Source organism: Phyllostomus discolor, chromosome 7 (genome assembly GCF_004126475.2).
Source record: "Phyllostomus discolor isolate MPI-MPIP mPhyDis1 chromosome 7, mPhyDis1.pri.v3, whole genome shotgun sequence".
Lineage (NCBI taxonomy): Eukaryota > Metazoa > Chordata > Mammalia > Chiroptera > Phyllostomidae > Phyllostomus > Phyllostomus discolor.
The window spans coordinates 124,828,958-124,847,565 of record NC_040909.2 but is presented as its reverse complement, the minus strand read 5'-3'; the positions used below and the strand labels follow the sequence as shown (position 1 = coordinate 124,847,565).

Genomic DNA, 18,608 nt, shown 5'->3' with positions numbered 1-18,608 from the left:
CCTTTGTTCACATTCATCCAGCTTGTGCAGCAATGTTTCGGAGGCCCTTGTAGCCCCTGGAGACTCGGCACGCAGAAGGGGAAACACTAAGTATACCCTGTACATGCATTGAAAACGTGTGCTCCTTCTCTTGGAAAAGCTGCAAGATGTGGAGAACTTTTGGGATGCATTTTTTCTAAAGAAGCAAAACTTAAGAACATTTTTTCCCATGAAGCAGCAACTGGAATGGTCAACAGAGAGGCCTGTGAGATCAGAATAAGATTAAACAGAAAGACAAAGAGGGGAATAGAACTCTTTTAAATAGAGGGAGAAGGAACCTGACTTCTGAGTACAGTTACAAGTACACAGGCACTGGGCTCTGTGACTGGGCGAGGCGGGGTACAGAGCACGGGGAGACATTAGCACACAGTTCCTCAGGGCGTGCTCTTCCTGCTGGCCTGACATTGTGGAGACCGGGAGGAGTTTCCGTGGCACCTTGGATGAACATCACATTGTATTTACATGCTCTCTCATGAGATTCACTGTTCTTTGAGCCGCTGGACAGAGTTTTCTTCTGGAAGGTTTTGTGTGCTCTTAGAGTGGCTGTCAGAATTTAGTGACTTGAGATGCTTCCCTCTGTCCAGCTCAGAGACTTGAGTCGCTGGGTTGCCTCTAACTGGCTGCACAAATGCCTCCCTGCTGAGAGTGTCTCCGGCCTGGGTGCTTCCTCCCAGGTGTGTTCCACGTACCATCTCACACTCACGTGGTGCGAGGTGGGAGCTACGATTGTCCGCAGGCTTCTGGTTCACCTCGGCCACAGGTTAAGCGACGTGTTTCCATTTTCCTGGGGAACTCTCACCCTGAGACTGAATTTGATCGGTGTCCTGAACTATCACTGAGAATTCACTGGGTCCTGATACTTGCACACGCTGAAACTCCTAAATCAGTTCTCACTAGAGAACAATGCTATGGCCCCCAAACAAATTCTGCCCTTATTTTAGGAAGCTGCTAACCTCACTCATGTAGCTTTTGCCATACATTCATTCATTCATTCAACAAACATTTCAGAGCACCTTTGATATTCCAGGCATACTGCCACACACCTCAGAAAGGAAAATTAAGGCATGCTCTTTACTGCAGAAGTTTCAGACGAGGAACAGGGGTGCTTAGAGTGGTCCCAGACTAGCAACATCGGTGTCCTTGTGAGTTTGTTAGAAATGCACATTCACAGACCGACTCCGGATTCTTTCTGTTTGGGGCCCCAAATCTGTGCTTTATCAAGCTCTCCTGGGGGTTTCTAAGTGCAACCCAGTTCGAGAAGCATTCGTCTATGGACAGACGTACACACCATTGGGTGAGTAGGGTCTGAAAAATACAGTGATACAGATCAAACCCCCCCAAGCCCCTCAGCCCCCAAGGCAACGCTGGACATTTTAGTAAGTGCTCAAGGGAATAAATGTGGCTTCCTTGCTTGGGTGGTTGATGCATGAACCGATCTGCAGAAACTAAACAATAGGGGGATGATGGAACATACCTACGTCCCCAGGACTTGGAATGGTTTGGGTAGCTTGCTCGGGTCCCGCCATGCCTGTCTGCACCACTCGGAAACCCGCCGTTTGGATCACTGCATTCTAGTGTATCCAGGTTTCTTGACATTTTATTATGTGGCATGAATAAGACTCTAAAGCAATTTCCCCACTGTCTACACATTTTTCTCTGTCTGAAGGACAAATGCCTACTATTTAAGTACTGGGGAAACAACGTAGACGTTTCCTCCATGGATTTACTCCAAGCTGCTTTTATAAGAACCACTGCTTGTCAAACATGGAGATTCCCAGGCCTCCCTCTGCATGTTCTTAATCAATGGAAATGGAGAGAGGCTGGACAAAATGAAAGTTTTAAGAACCTTTTTGAGATGAGTCTGATACAGTGAAGGCTGAGAACCTCGGAGTTCTTAAAAACCTGGAATCCAGGGACTCGATTTCACTCACAGGAACCAGAGTCCATTTCCAAGAGGATTTTCAGCTTCGTGGTCTAGACTAGCAGCTTTGCTTGCAGTTGAACAGCAGGGAACAAAGACAGTGTCGTTGGTGTTTTGCCGAGGGCTGAGTACATGGAGAGGCACAGTTTGCACACAAGTGCATTCTTTTTCTCCCTCTGTGTGTGTGTGTGTGTGTGTGTGTGTGTGTGTGTGGTGGTGGCGGTGGTGGTCCACCTTGACTCATCTCGTGAACCCTGTAACACTCCCTAGAGAGAGGTATCAACCCCAAGCCGAGGAGGACTGCAGAGCCAACTACAGAAAGGCCCCTCTCATACCCAGGAGCCAATCACTTTCTAATTTAAAAAATAAAACAGGGGGCCAAGAGCGTAGGAGATAGAGGCCCAGGCCCCCCTATCCTGTCTAGGACTAAATAAATGATTGCCTGAGAATGTTCCCACGGGGCCTTGGGATCGCGTGTTTCCTGCTTGGAACTTCCGGTGTCAGGAGGCTCCTGACACGTCCTGATTAGATCCAGGGTCACACACGGGCCTAGAGGCCGCAGCCTCTGTTGGGTTTCTCTCTCCAAGCCCGGCTTTCTTCATCTGTGTGCAGGCACGCCTCGCTTTATTGTGCTGCACTGTATCGTGCTACACAGATGTTGCTTTTTTTTTTTTTACTAATTCAAGGCGAGACCCTATAGTCATCGCAATACCCAGTTCATTGTGGTGATCTGGAATGAACCCACAGGCTCTCTGAAGTCTGCCTCTAGGGAGGTCATGGTATTCACCTCCTCAGGTTGCTGCAAGATGGACACAGGTTCTGAGCATGATGCTAGGTAGGTGGTCAGTACTTGATGAACCGTAGTGCTTACGGTCGCGGTCGCTGTTGTCTGCAGACTCAGTTAGTTGGTGTGGTCCAGAGAAACAGACCAAATGAGATACCGGCTCTCCACTAGAAGACACATTGATATACCTGTATCTAGATAGGTGTCTAGATATCCAGAGAGTGAGAGAGAGAGAAAGTGGCTCCCATGATTATGGAGGCTACGAAGGCCCAAGATCTGCGGTCAGTAAGGTGGAGGCCCAGGAGAGCTGATGGTGTAAGTTCTAGTCCAAGGGCAGAAGACTGATGTCTCAACTCAGACAGGCGGAGAGAGTCAGTGCTCCCTAACACAGCCTTTTGTCTACTTAGGCCTTCAGCTGATTGGATAGAGACCTCCCACTTTAAGGAGGACAATCTGCTTTACACGGTCTACTGATTCAGTTGTTCATCTCATCCAGAGACACCCTCACAGACACACTCTGAATCGTGTTTCCCCCAACATCTCGGCAGCCCAGTCAAGCTGACGCATAAGATTAACCACCTCCAAGTCATTGCAGTTTCCAGTTTACTAGGGGTTAGAAGAAGTCACAGGTGTGCATGTGTCACCTGTTTTATCGCCCTCAGCCCAAAACCCATCATGTCAGAGATCCTGACCTCAGTCCTCACGCAGGTGGGTGACAGGGTTGATTTCCCAATCACACTCTCAGGCGCAAACACCCCCAGCTGTCGGGGGACAGGTAGTGGCAGAAATGAAACCAGTGCAGCTGAGAATGTGACTTCTCCCACCAAAGCGCTGGTAGCAGAGTTTAGTTTTATTGCCACATAAATCTTCCTTTGTCCTTCTTTTATCTCCTAACTTCTCTCATACATACTAATTAATTAATGGAGCATCCCTGTTTAAATCATCCAATCGTGGTTCTTACGACGGCATGCCTGTGAGGGTTCTAAAAGTTAGAAGATGATTTAGTATTAGAGGTTTTGATTACATTGAATATAAAAATCAAGTAAAAGGAGCAAATGATGAATAGAAGAGGGGAGTGTGGTTGGAAATTAGTCTTGTTTCCTGTGCACACAGGAGGCACGCTTACGTGGGTTTTTATCTTGGCCTATTTTAGGAGTGATATATTTGGCTTGCCACCAGAAGAAGAAGATAAACCAGGACCTCTATCCTTTAAACCAACATCAGCACTATTGCCATTTTGAGCCTGATAATTCTTTGAAGGGGGTGGGGGGCTGTCCTCTGCCTTCTAGGATGTTTAGCAGGGTCCCTGGCTTACACCCATTAGATGCCAGTAGTAGCCCCCAAGTTGTGACAATCAAAAATGTCTCCTGGCATTGCCAGAAGCGTCCTAGCAGGCCAAAGTGCACTCAACTACCAGTGCTCTAAACACGGGAGAGATTTTAGCTGTTAAATAGAAACATACTCTTTTTAGGCCAAACTTCTTATTTAAGGCACTTTGTGTCTAGGATTTGTATTTAATGAGCATTCTTTTATGCAAACACAGATACCTGCTTTCTCTATGTTCCTGTTGGAATTAAGGAACTTGCTTTCCTAACACACTTCTTATGGAGTCAGGAAACCATCGTGGTGAGAACGGACCTGGGTTCTAGTCTCAGCTCTGGGCCTTCTTGCAGTATGGCCATGACAAGGTAACGACCTTGGCCTCATTTTTCCCGGGTGTGTTACAAGGATAATGCAGTTCAGGCCTCAAAGATGGCGATGAGGGTTCAAGGAGTGACAACCCATTGTAGCTGATGAATAAATGTTAGTCCTGCTTATCATGAGCTGTTATATGGGGGCCACCATGGATGTCATTCCTTTGGAGTGTGCCTCCAACACCTTATATAAATAGTCCCAAATCAATATGCAAATCAGGTCGGCCCCAAATTCCTCAAATCTGAGTCACATAAAAGACAAAGATGGAAGATAGGGCTCGTCTTTTTGAAAGGAAGACACCACACAACCTTTTCAAGAGAGGAAGTCTTATTTCTCCCCTTCAGCCCACAGAGGAGTGGCTTCCCACACAGCTTACCTTCACTCCTCCCCCAGACCTGCCAGTCCCTCGGCCCCTTGCAGCTGGGGTGGGGGTAAGTAGAGCTGGGCACTGTCGGTCCCAGATCTCAGCCTCTGCAAGGCTGGCCCTGCCTCTGATGTGAACCTCCTTTTCAAGGAACTGCTGGTTCCTTTCTGCCCTAACCTTGGGCGAGCCAGCCTGTGTGGACAGCGACCTGCCGGGTGAGAAGAGTGTTCTCTCTCTCTCCTGGCAACTGCAGAGGCCTGGCCTCCAGGCATGTCGCTGCTTTTCCCCGGCCCCAGGCTTTGGCATTAGACCATTGACCCATCTGTATCTCCAGCTTCTCTGGGAAACTCAGGGAGTTTGGCATAACAATAATAAATAGTAGCCATCACTTAGCAGATACTTTTGGCCAAACACATGCAAAATGCTTTTTCTACTGGCTCATTTTATCATCGCAGTGGCCCAGTGAGGTGGGGATTACGATCACCATTTTAAAGGTGAGGACATTGAGAAATCCCTGTTTCAACCTCATGAACTGGGAAGTGATGAACTCGGGATGTCAACCCAGATCCCCCTGATTCCAGAGCCGCTGCTCTTGGTCACTGGACACTAGTGCTTCCCTACCCATCCGACTTCAGAGCCATCGGACTACAGAGGAGATCGGTTCCCAGGATGCCTAAGCAAGGAATGTTGGCCCATCAAACAGAGATTTGAGAAAGAGCCCTTTACCATTGGTAGCGGCTCACCCATACACGGCCAGCACCAGGACTTCCTTGAGTAGTCCAACAGACCTCTCTACAGGCTGGCCTGAGCACCAGCATTGAATCCCCAGTGAAATTAGGTATTGAATTAAGCAAAACAAACAAACCCTCTTTCTCTTCAACATCATCCCTTCATTAATCTCACAACTATTTATTAAGTCAGGTATACTTTCTCTGTACCTGGCACTGCGCTGTGCATTAGGAAGTCACACAAAAAGAAGGTGGGGCATCACCCTCAAAAAATATAGGAGGAGAGATGGATATGATACCATAAAGTGTTGGTGGTGGTCTGTGGTGGGTTCGGTGGCAAACGTTTAACATGCCATCCTGGCATATTGGGGGAAGTTGTCAGCTGGCATCTCGGGCAAAGAAGGCTTCATGTGCAATGCAGCATGGGAGGTGGTCTTGAAACATGGAGGGGTAGGTGCACAGTAGTGTTTGCAGGTGTGCAAGGAAGGCATCCTAGGCCGGAGGGAAAATTGTGCAACGGCTTCATATAACCGAGTGCGTGTGAGGAGCTAGAAGGGCACTGGGATGGCTGAAGCCCAGGAGATGGAGCCCAGAAAGTGTCCTTTCTCCATCGTGTTTCCTTCGCAAAGAGGCAGAGCCATCTGTTGCAGACCACTGTTTTGCATTGCAACTTCTCGTAGCTTTTCTATACCTGACTCCTACTGCAGATTTTAGAAATCTCTAGCAAAATGGTGGCAGCAGAGCCCATCCCAATGCCTCTGTGACAAAAAGACAGCGGTCTAAGCTTTACAGTATCCACATACTTTGCACATACAACCAGGTGAACAGGGGCCTCTTGCTCCCACGTAAAGCTTAACTCAATATGGTGACCCTTTCAAAAGAAACACAGCTGACTGCAAAAGCACCGAAGAGCAGTGAATACTGGACTGATTCCATGGATGGATGGCCTGTGGGCATTAGGCCATAGCACACTCGTCTCTTTGCCCATCCATCTTCTAAAGGTCCCACTCATTTGGTGGCCAGCACCCCAAATGTCCTTTGTCTCTCCCTACGTCCCCAATCTGTCCCTCTGTGGATGATACTTCTGTGAGTATTCAGGTCTTATAGGACTATCTTTCTGCTCTAATATTCATTTATTTCGCCTCCAGTTTTCTTCCCCACCCAGCAGGGCCCATATTGTGCTGATAGGGCTTATAGATAAATACAGAATTCTGCTTAGCAGGTAGGAAAATGGGAAAGGCTCTGAATACTTCTTATACTTTATATATTTGTCCCTGTCGCTCCTGTATGTCACTACATTGGGACACACCTAGGTCGGCAACAGATGAGATCTTCTCAGATCTGTGATCGTGGACAAACAATACCTTGGGGCTGCAATTTTCTTATCCACAAACTGGGACAATATTACCTATCCTAGGAAGCATGTTGGGGAGCCACAGGTGGGAGGACCTTTGAAGGATAACGGGCTCAGCATGTGTCCATGGTTGTAACTGTTATTGTACGCTGAAGTTAGACAGGCTTTTGCCAGCTATCAGAGGTTCACACGGAACACCTGGTTATTTGGAGATGCAGCAACTGTGATCAACTGTCAAACAATCCAGACTTGGGATCCAAAGTATAGTAGATAAGCAAAGTTCACTCTTTTTTAGTGTCATTATTCAGTTGCCAATTTTATTTTATAGGATATTGTCAATAACACTTTTCCAAGGTTACCCATTCCCCAGAGCTGACTTTAGCAGCATTCTTCAGGCTGCTGTCCTAGGTCAGGCTCCTAGAAACCTTCCTGATTCCAGGCTGTGCTGCTCCCCTGCAGGCCGACCTGGACAGAAGACTGTTACCCAGGCCGTTTTCTGTCCCCCGCATTCAGTGATACTAGAGTATTGTCCTTTAATGCAGTTGTGCAGTATCTGTCTGCAAGGTACTCGTAGTGAGTAGAAACAGCCAAGGTTGCTTTAGTTGGTCAATGTTCATGGGTCATATCTGCACCCTTGTGAGCCTAACTTTTATGGTTGTTTTGCAAAATATTTTGATGCCCATAATAAATATTCTAGCATTTGCATTATTTCACTTACAGTTCTTTTCTGTGCATATGTGCAAATTTTGTATTGTAGTATATCATAACTGTTTACCATGTTGCCACCTAATCATCATAATTATTACTTTAATGGCTATGTAATCATCCGTCTTGTTAACACATCATAATGTAGGAGACTTGTTGTTTTCCCGTGTTTCCACTGTTATAAATAACCTCTTGGTTACACATTTGTGTGCATAGCTTCTTTCATTTTTTAAGATTATTTCCTTAGGATATACTTCTAGAAAGGGATCACTTAGTCAAGGAATGTAAATTTTTAATGGTTGTTGAATAAATGGGCACTGTTTCTCCAGTTTACAGTGCCACCAGCAATAGATTAGTATTCTACTTTCATTACAGGCTTATTGGTAGTGTGTATTACATTATATTTAATATGCTTAAATAATACCTTCTGGTTTTGCATTTTCTCAAAAATAGCAAGTTCTAATCAAACGTGTCCTTATAAATTGTGCATTCTCTTGTGTTTTGAAAAGCCAGTTTGAAAACCTAGGTAGGTTTGTTTTTAACATCAAGAACTCTTTCTATCTGCTCTCATTGGCCGATAGTTTTATTTATTAAACAAAACTAATATTGATATTTTTCTGAGCAAATCATTAGATTCCATGCCTATATTAACTAATAAATGAGGACCTGGATATAGGAACTAGAGGGAGAACTCAGATAAAATGGTAGGAAAATTAGAAAAAGCAATAAAATCAAAACCTACACCAGCATTCCCAAGGTCAAAAGCAGAGCTGCGATCCAAGTAGTTCAGTCTCTGGCCAGATGGTGATGACCTTCCCTGTCTAGTCTCTAACCTGCTCAGCCACCTGACTTTCCAGCTAGCAAACTCAGGAGCTCCGGCCACGCTGTTCCCAGCATTTCCTTCTAGGTCTCGTGCCAGGAAAGCTCCCTGATGGATGAACCCCACACTGCCCCCCCCACAAAATGCCTTCACACCATTCCCAGTCTGATCTCGTTCCCGATTAAGTACATTCACGAAACCGTATCATATATGAAACGTTTCCCCAAACCGCAGCCCCATCAGGGCCGAATGCCAGTCCCAGAGAGCTGGTTTTGCCCTCCTCGCTTCCAGGTGTCACAAAGTAAGAATAAACAGAGCCACCCTAGAGTGGAGCCGGGCCTGCCAGGCCAGAGGAGCTGCCTTGCATGACTTACGTCTCAAACCTGGAAGTCTGGAAGCAGGAAATAAACTTTGGACTGGGCCTAAAGCAGCACTGTGCTCCAAAGAACTGCTTGCAAGATAAGGAGAAAGCAGACATGACAACTACTCCGTGGTCACTGCAGGACTGAACGTTGACAGTGTTGTTTAAAATTAGCATCACTCCGTGAACTTACCTGCACCCATAGAAATGTTTTCTTCTATTGATGTAATTGTCCCCCTTCCCTTTCTCATAATTACCCCTTGCCTTTGTCTACTGACTGGAACCCTAGTTGGGCTTCTGCCCGAATCCGTGCTCTCCTGAATAGCTTTTCTGTTTTATTTTGTTAATCTCAGACAAATGCCAGTCGCCCCCCACTTTGAAAGCCTTTTGTTCTTAGGTTAACACAGGCCACCTTGCCTGCCCCTAAGATGGGCCGTCTTCTACGCTTACCGAATGGTGAAAGGGCATTTCCAGAATCCAAGCCACCATGATCTGTCCTGGCGATGAGTGGCTGTATGTTCGCTAGAACTTTCTCTCTGACCTAAGGACGTGAGGGTTGGTTGGAATCACGTGACTGCTTCATCCCAGAACCTGGGAACGTAAGGAAATAACTGACCGTGTCTCCCCCTGTTTCCTCTTGCAGCCTCCCTCGAGGGTTCTCCATGAACGTGGTGAGCCCTCCAAGCTGCTGTCCTGCCAGTGGGTGGGAGCACGGCCTGCTCCTCGCAGAATCACTAACTCACGGCCCTGCCGGAAGATACCCTCGGCGCCTTGACAGACTAACCAGCCTAACTGGAGGAAACAAGAAAACACCCCTTCCATCAAGATTAAGATCTTCGTTCGCCGTGGATGGTAAAATGAGGTGCACAGTACACAGCGCCGAGCTGCGGCGAGCAGTCACTGGCAGACCGTTAGCTGGAAAATCGCTTCCAGTCTTCATCACTGTGCTTCACGCCAGCGCCCTTGGGGAGCTGTCCGTGCCCTTCACTAGAGGTCCTGTTTTAGCATGGCGACTACTGGATTCCTTTATTCTGTGTGCAGATGGCATGATGTGTTAGAAAAAAAAATTACAGCAGTTCTGCAATCCCGGTGGAAGTGTTTACCGTGCGATGCCCTCGTAGGAATGTCAACATGTCTCAGTTATGTTAGTTCTGACATCTAAAGGCGTTCTGTCCAATTCTTAAGCACTTTATAGGAGAACATGACACCGAAACGAATCAGCATGTTCATTACCTGTGAGAAAACAAGTGTTTTCTTTCTCCTTTATGAATCTTGTCCTATTTCTGGCTCAGACTGTCCAAGGCAAACTTCACTGCTAACGTGTCCCCAGTCGTTTATGGTAGATTGGTGTAAATATGGCCACAATACTGTTAGATTTAACATCTTGACACTCCACTGAACAACTGGATTCTACAGGGAAGTAGAAGCGGGCGGACCGTAATATCTTAGCTCCTCGTTCGTTGCACCCAGGCACAACTTAGCACTTGCACACACAGCCACTCTCACCCAGGAGGCTTCCTGGCCAATGAGCATACCCTCTCAGTCTACGGAGGAGTTCTTTCAAAGGGAAAAAAAAAGGAAAATGGCCTTCTTTTAATCAAAGACCATGGTGGGTTGATGTGAAGGGCAGCAGAATGCACTCTTCCTGTGTGGTCTGGCTTTAACACTTGGGGAGATTTTCTAAGTCAAGTTCAAATCACAGCTCTCTGGAGCGAAGAGCACAGCACGTGACTCCTGCATGCCTAGAGAAGGAAAACGGTCCAGTCTCACACAAGGTTCCTTCCTCCACAGAGAACCTACTAGTCCCTGTTGATCCTTTCTGGGATTATAGCTACAACTAATTTTTTTTTTTACTATGTCTTATAACAAAGCACAGTCCTGGGGAAAAGGTCAATCCAGTTATCTTTAAGCATTAGAAAAATGTCCATAATAACGGATCCTACATAATGTTTTAGCATTTTTTTTCCTGAGAATATAAACTTGGTTGAATCAAAATCTCGGCAAAGTATGCTCTGCTCGCCCTTGGTCTCAGCCTGGGACCGTCAGGCACCAAGGACTTTTCTATAAATATGCAGAACACCTCTGGGACTATGCCAGCACAAGCAAGCTCTGCGTTTTAGGGGTCTCCACACACACTCTCCCGCATCTTGCCTCCCCTGGGGGTCTCAGGAAATCATAGCCCATTGGGGGAAAAAAAAGGGCTTACAAGGAGATTTGGACACCAGACAGGGAAGGGGAGAGAGATCCAAATGGGATCGGAGCGAACCACCCAGCAGGATGACTCGCCACAAGCCTGCCGGGCTGTCGTGCCAAAGGCGAGAGGACTTCCAAGAGGGAACTTGGGGGAATTTCAAGATGCCACTGAGACCTGGCCCTTCAACAGGTTAGCAACAGGACCATCGGGACCTCAGCAGACCACAGTTCCTTACAAGTTCAGAATGAGGAGGCCATACCCTGGCTGCCAACGCCCCTGCCCATAGCATGCCAACCTGCACTGCCTGCCTCCTCTGTTTCAATTCCGACAGCAGGCTTTCCTGCTCCTTTCACTCCTTCCTTTATTCAGCAAGCATTTGCTGAGCACCTACTATGTGCCAAACATTGTGCTGGGACAGCAAGAGTGTGCAAGGCAGACTCTCCCCACCCTTGTGAAATATCTCCACCTCCCAAACCCTGTCCCCAACCCACCTTTTCCACAATGAAAACAACATTCACCCGCTGCCAGAGTCCCCCGGGAAGACGCACACAGGAGCAGGCAGTTTGCGTGCCCGAAAAAGGAGGGCAGAGGAGCAAGAGTTGATGCATGGCCTCAGGCCACTTTTTTTGTGGCCTGGAGGGTTCCTCCGTGCACGGCCAATCCTCCCAGGGCCCAGACAGAGCTAGTAAGAGCTTCCCCTAACCCTGGCCACCTATATTCCTGTTCTTTATAAAGACACAGCTGTCCATCATGATGCTGGATTCTCTGAAACTCCAATTCGACCACCAGTCCTGGGGACACAGAACTGGGCCTGATGCATCAAAAGAAATGCTGCCAGGTGCTGAGACAGTGTAGCTGGGAACTAATTCGTTTAGCCGGGGACATTCGGAGACCACGGCGAACACCTGAGGCAAGCTGGACATGCTTGATGGTTCAGATGTTCATTAAATGATGGTGGTTCAACCTTCAGCTTTTAAGAAATAGGCTCTGAACAATTAAATAAGTTGAATTTCCTAGGGGTTTTTTTTTGAGTCAAAAGAGCACTGGAAAGTTACAAGAAGATGGTGGGTGGAGACGGAGATGGAAAAGTGGGGTAAAGATGACGATGAAGGAGCTCAGTTGATGATGGCTTCTCTAAAAATGCCTTAACTCTTGGCAAGGACCACAGGTTTGCAGATGAACTACGACTGTTCACCAGACTGCCTGCCTCAGTCTGAAATCATTTGGGAGGATAGTTCTGAAAGCACGGTAGCCTAAAATTGGAGCAGTTGCGAGCTACACCGGCAAAATGGAGCAGCGATGTCCTTCGCAGGCTCAGGATTCTCGGTCATGTGTCGATCCACAGTTACCCCCAGTGACTTTCTGCTGAGCTGAACCTTCTTCCCAAGATCTGTGTGGGCAGTCTGACCTCCCCGAAGTTCAGAAACAGCTGGGGTGAGTTGTGGTTAGTAGGAAGCAGGAGACAGGGAGCTATGGGATAAATGTGTTGACACCTAAGGACTGTAAACTGTTGACACCTAACTTTTCCTTAAACCTGTGCTACACCTTTCATTAAAAGGCTGACACCCACACTTTACAGGAAAGGCACTCTTAGGGATGAACAGAAGTGAATAATTGTCCGACTCCCCGGGGTGCCAAAGGGATTAGCCTGTTCCAGCCCCAGAGCTGAATGCAAATGTGCAGGCCACAGAAGCTGTGCTGGGGCAGGAGCAGATCCCTGCAGTATTTGACCACAGACCTGGGGGGAGGGGTTGCTCTGTGGGCAGTGACGTATCTTTAGATCCCGGCTCAGGTTCTGTGAGGTGTGTTGCCACACACCTGACCTCTACCTCCAAAAAACGCGTAACTATGGTGAATGGCCTGCGGCTCTCCCTGCACCCAGAGTGACTTCTCAGTTGCCCAGACAGGGGCTTGTAGCCCCTTGTTCTGAGGGAATTCTGCCATTGTTAATGTTTAAGGGGGAAAGAAATGTCAACCTCACGTGAGAATAGGAACTCAGGATAAAGTCAAATGGATTTGCCCCTTTGTTCCTTGCCAATGCTTTCTTTGTCTGCAGATGTCACGGCACTGATTTTGGGTAGAAACACTGAAAGTCGCACGGAAGAAACATTTTCAAGACCCCCTAGCACTTCAGTTTCACCCAAACGTCCTCTTCCCAGTGCATTAGCAGCTCCCTTCTTTGTGGTGTTTTTCTCTACACTCTTTAGGGCAATTTTGTTACTTGACAACTAGACTTAGGCTGCCATAGTCTCTTTTTGAACATCTAAACTTTGAAAATGACATACATTTCTTTATGCCTTAAAGGCTGCTTTTATTCACCTTTCTTACAACCTCCTCCACCCTACTTTTTTGCTTTGTTTTGTGGGGTTTTTTAAATCTTTTCTTCTAACATAGTTCCGAGGGTAGGTTTCAAGTATTCTATAAAGAACTCAAACAGAAAAACAGAGTCATCACCTTTCTCCCCCCGCCCCCAGTGCTGACTAGTAATTCTGTCTTAAGCTTGCGGCCCACACACTAGCGGGCTATGGAATCTCATCTCCAGGGGTTGGCTGGTCAGTGCTACTAATCAAAACAAGACCCACGAGATCATGAAAGAGGACAGACCAGATCCTGCATCTGCTCGGGGCACAGCTGGGGGACCTCCATTTCAAAGACAGGTGCTGCCCTTCAGCCTCCTTAGATCTGCCTCTAATCCTGTAGCCAGCAAACTATCTGAGGAATTCTGTTTTTATCGATGTGCGCGATTCCTGGCACCGCAGCACAACGTCAAGGTCAAAGAGGGCCGCATTTCCATTATTTTGCTCTGGTGGCTTACTCTAGTGGGGAGAAGAAGGGCATTCTTTCAAAAGCTAAAAGAAGCTTAAGAAAAAGCTGGCCCGGTGCACAGGGAGGTTGTACCACAAAAATAGCAAAGTAGGTATTTCCCTGGGGATTCTCATTTGGGAAGGCGGCCAGAGGGATAGTCCCAATACTGCTTTTCCTGGCCATTATCTTGGCCCCGCAGGGAAAATTCTAGGCTGGGGGCAAGCACTGTTCCTGAGATCTAACACTTTGGGGGTGAAATTCACCTACGACAAATATAAAAGGGAATTGTCATTGAGTATGGATCCGTTCTACACCTTCGGCCCAACAGTGCAAAGACTGAGAAATGACTTGCTCCGTAAATCTGGAGTTTCATTAGCCACATAGGGCTCTCTTCCATCTTGAAGAGCTCCAAGCATTCTTACTTCAGAGCCTCCTTTCCCCCAATTCCGTCAAGCACGAGAAGGCACCAGCAACACACAGCTAATAATAAAATTTCAGAGTAACCACATGATTTGCATGGAGTTGCAGTTGACTGGTTGACGTAATATTAAGTGTTGTACATATCTGGACATCATTTCTGACTCCACCACATCCTTTTCATATTTGGAGTTAATGGTTTGGGGGTTTCAGTTGTTTAATTGCTCGCTCTGTCCTTGTTGTGTCCCAAACCTCAAACATTTACAGAACCATAGAAAGGCTCTTTAACCCAGGCCTTGCGTGCCCAAGTGCAACGCTGACAGAGACAGCCCCACTGTTTCTACGGGATTGACGGAGAGATGGTTAAATTAACCCAAAGTCGGATATTCATACCGAAAACATCTGACACACTGAAGGTCTGCTTGTTGTCTTCTGCATTATTTATAGCCTTTTAAATTTCAGTCGTTGGGATCAAAGGAAATAGCCAGGCAGCTTTCCCGTGGCTCGGCCGTGTCGGAGCGCACGCAGCTACCGAAGGTGGGGCTCTCGGCTGGGCTGAGGTCTGAGAGCGCACAGGTCTGCTTTGTGTCCTGTAACTAATTGCCATCACCCCCCAAATTCTATTAAAATGTATTCAGATGCTTTACTCTTTGAAAAATTATAAAGCGAGAGATTTTTATTGGATCTTTCCTTCTTTCAGGGTGGGGGAACTGATTGGGGGATATAAACTTGAAGAAGAAATGGTCTGCCATTAAATGCCCCAAGCCTCTGGGGGTTGCTCACATCCTGTTCCACACAAACTGACGGTGATCTTCTTCCACCTGCCTGAGGGGAGCCTGGCCTCCCTCTAGAATAGCACAAGTACCATGAAGGCACCTTTTGAAGTTTTAAGGAGACTCCCTCTTCAAGCATCATTGCAAAATCGTGATTTGGATTGAGCGCCATCACGGCCCTTGAGCATACGATCTCTAAACCAGTTCTAATTCTTCATATGTATTTCCATTATTTTTAAACCATACTCAGCTGCATTTGTGTGTGCATTGGGAGCTGCCTGCTCACTCTGTGGCTGCTTTTGACCATTCCAGTGCTGAGTCCCCATACAACACGTTCAAGAGAAGACCAAGAATGTGTTTCTTCCCCACGCCAGCTGCAGAGGTTTCGAAGTGCATAACCAGGTTCGCATCAAAAGGCCCCCCTGTTTATAGATGAAAACTTAAAGAGAATGGGGGTGAGGGGTTATTCGTGTTTGAACACTGGCACCTTTGTCCTTGTTCATTGTAATTCCGCCCCCCCCCCACCTCCAATCACCAGAAAGAGAAGCCGTACCCGCTTCAGGGAGTGTTGGCCACCACCGGGGTTAGTTGGGGTTCCACCTGTTTAACCTCACACTTAGGCGATTGGAAGTCTCTCTGGGGCTCTGAAAGACCTTTCCAGCATTACCTTTCCCCCACCAATAGAAAAAGGCTACCCTTACAAAGCCATATTTGAGGAGGCCGTGGCTGAGCCAGTGAAAAGAGCTCATGTTGCAGAGAGCTGAATGGTGCCATGCTCTCGACTTTGCCCTGCGCGTCTCGGTCATGGTTGGCACAGAAGTCCCCCGTCTGCTGGAAGCCAAGCCAGCACAAATGTTTTGAAACTAATTCCGCCAGAACTCTTATGTCACTGAATCATACTCCTGTAGTTCCAGTTAATTCAACTAGTTAATATCATTAGGCAGGAAATGAAAGCACTGCACACAAAATTTTGGAAAAGATCAACGTCCTTACAAAATTACATCTTAGCAGCCAAAAGGACTCAAGAAAAAAAAAAAGCTTGATCTCTTGTGGTGTATGTACTTGAGTTATTCCTGGGACCTTATGGGCACAGTCACTACTCTGATAAAGGAGGAGAATACTTGGATCCAACAGAAATCACCCATCTCTCTGAACCTCTGCCCCTCTGGTTGGGAGGCCAGCTGCCCCACCTTAGCCGACAGGGCTGTTTGGAGGCTAAAATGAGCGGAGGGGAGAAGTTGTCTGGTACCACCAACATCTCTGTAATTCTTAGGGTGACGGGGCTACAGGTTTTAATCCATGGGCCTTCTCCTTTACTTTCTGCTTTTTCTCATAGGCTCCATTTTGGGATTTCAAAAATGAAAGAAAGAATGGTAAGAAAGTAGCCATCAGATCATTTTGCCCACACATGCTTCTTCCAATAGCTGGGGGCTAGTCTGCAGACCCTGCAGCCAAGGCATTCATTTATCTCCACTTCTCCACCTCGCCAAGGGTCGAGCCCTGGCGCTTAGCTGAGGGAGAGGGCCTCGGGCCTGGCTCCGTGCAGGCGAAGATCTCCGATCGCAGGGCCGGAGAAGACTGACGCAAGTGTGAAACTGGCAAATCGAGGGTCACAGGAGCCAGAAAGCCATACCGAACTTCTTGAAGAGCTATATAGTGTATTAGTATTCGTTCTAGGAAAGAAAGAAGAAAAATCACACAATGTGAAATGAATATAAGACCAGTGCTCTCAATAGCATATGAGGGCAGAAAATCTGATTAAAAAAAAACAAAACTGGTTCACTTTTTTAACAACGCTAACAAACATGGCTATAAGAACACATTTCAGCGGGGAGGGGGGAAAAACACCACATTTCATAGCACAAAAGCCCGCGAAGATGTTAGACGTTTTCCTAGCTTCCTTGAGTGAGTAGCTAAACCAGCAGTCCGAATTCTCTCAGTCCCCTCAGAGTGGTTCATTAAATAAGTGTTTTCTTTATTCATTGCCCACAACTGTGGTTTTTGTCTCTCTGCACCCTGGAATAACTCCCAAGGCTGAACTTAGAGGACACAAACAAGTTTCGTGGTGAAATAAGAGTGCCTTTTCTGTTGGATGTTCGTTTTCGTTCCCTGGATTTCCAGGGCATACAATGTTTAGACAATTTTTTCTCTAAACATAAGAATTATTGTGCACCACAATTTTGAACCACCGATTTCCATATCGTAAGCAGCTATCAACTTGCCAATTCCCTTTGGGTCTCCTTTATATTTTCTTATAATGTTTCCTTCTGTTTTTGGTTGTCCTCAAAAAGAATTGGGGGGCATGATTCTTTTTAAATTAATAGAAATGAAACTGTACATATTTTTGCCCCCTTGTGTCCGTGAGCATGATCCCTATCAGGCCTGAAAAATCTGCTTTCATTTTGTACATTTGACTATTTTGTATTCCACATTATTTGATTCCTTATGTGCATGGCAATGTATTAAAATGTGGGATTTCTATTACCATGTAAAAGTGTTTTGATTCTGATTTCAACGTACATCCTTGGGAAAAAAATTACATTAAACTTTTTATTTCTATTTTCTTCAGCTCATCAGCTTTGCAAAAGGAAAAGAAAAGTTAACAGCATTTCACTTTGCCTGTGTTAGCTAATGATGCAATTCATGGTGGAAAATTGTCCTCAATTATGCCGTGTTTCCTGGAGAAATAATATATGTGAAATGAATTGGTGGCCTCCCTCCAGCTCCCAGCACACAGAATTCCCCCAGCACCAAATCCCACTGGTGCGATTGCTGTTACTGTTGAATGCTTCAGTGTTGAGCACAGCTGGCAAAACACAATTCTTGTCATCCCCAGATCTGGTAACACCCTTGAAAGAGACGGGACAACAGTGCTTGGGTCTCCAATTTGCTTTCACCCTGGAGAGTCTTGCATGCGTGTAAGGCATGATTGATGGCACTTGCCGGCACCTCCGTCTCCATTTCTCTCAGGCAGAGACCACGTATCTGTATTTCCTCCAAAGAGATACTGACCTTTGAATCACACCTGGCCAGGGGATGTGGGATTAGAAACTGGTTCTCCTGAACAGATGTGCCACAGCCCGCTCTCCAGTTCAGGAAGCATCTGGATACACCCCACTCTCAGACTGCACAAAATAATCCACTGATTAACATGATGCACCAAATGTAAACAAGAGACCGTTTTGCCTGCTCTAAACTACCATTTCACCCTCCCCTTTCTTAAGGAGACATTGCAATGAGTACTTACAGTCACTCCAACTTTGCTGAGCACGACGGATCGTACTGGAGACACACCTCTTTCCCAGAAAGGAAGAGGCACTTAGAAGTTGCATGAAAAGGAAAGAAAACACCCATACGTGTTTATATTACATCTTTACTGTAAATCTAGTTTTGGGAGAGGTTTTTCCCCCCAGAAAAGGTTTCCAAAAGCAAAACCCGTGATAACCCTTTAGGTTAGCTTACTGATTCAATGTGTAAAGCTTCTCCATCTGGCCACATACCTTGCACCTGTAAAGCACACTTCACTCCCAGTTTGTTCACAGAGACTCAGGCCACAGAGAAACAGAGCAAGCTTTTGGTCCGTTATCGTCCTTAGTGGGTGTAAAACTGGAGCCCAGCCCCCAACACTCCATCTTGACCTTTCTTGGG

The 18,608-nt window shown here is 46.7% G+C and overlaps 1 protein-coding gene across 1 annotated transcript in view; it reads left to right on the top strand.

Moving 5' to 3' along the window:
- The window catches only part of SAMD12 (sterile alpha motif domain containing 12), a 344,026-nt gene extending 327,306 nt beyond the window's left edge, over positions 1–16,720 (top strand). The window contains exon 5 of the mRNA XM_028533859.2: positions 9,415–16,720. Within this exon, the coding sequence (XP_028389660.1) occupies positions 9,415–9,437 (23 nt within the window). The 3' untranslated portion in view covers positions 9,438–16,720. The remainder of the gene's footprint in view (positions 1–9,414) is intronic.
- The last annotated feature ends 1,888 nt before the right edge of the window (positions 16,721–18,608 follow it).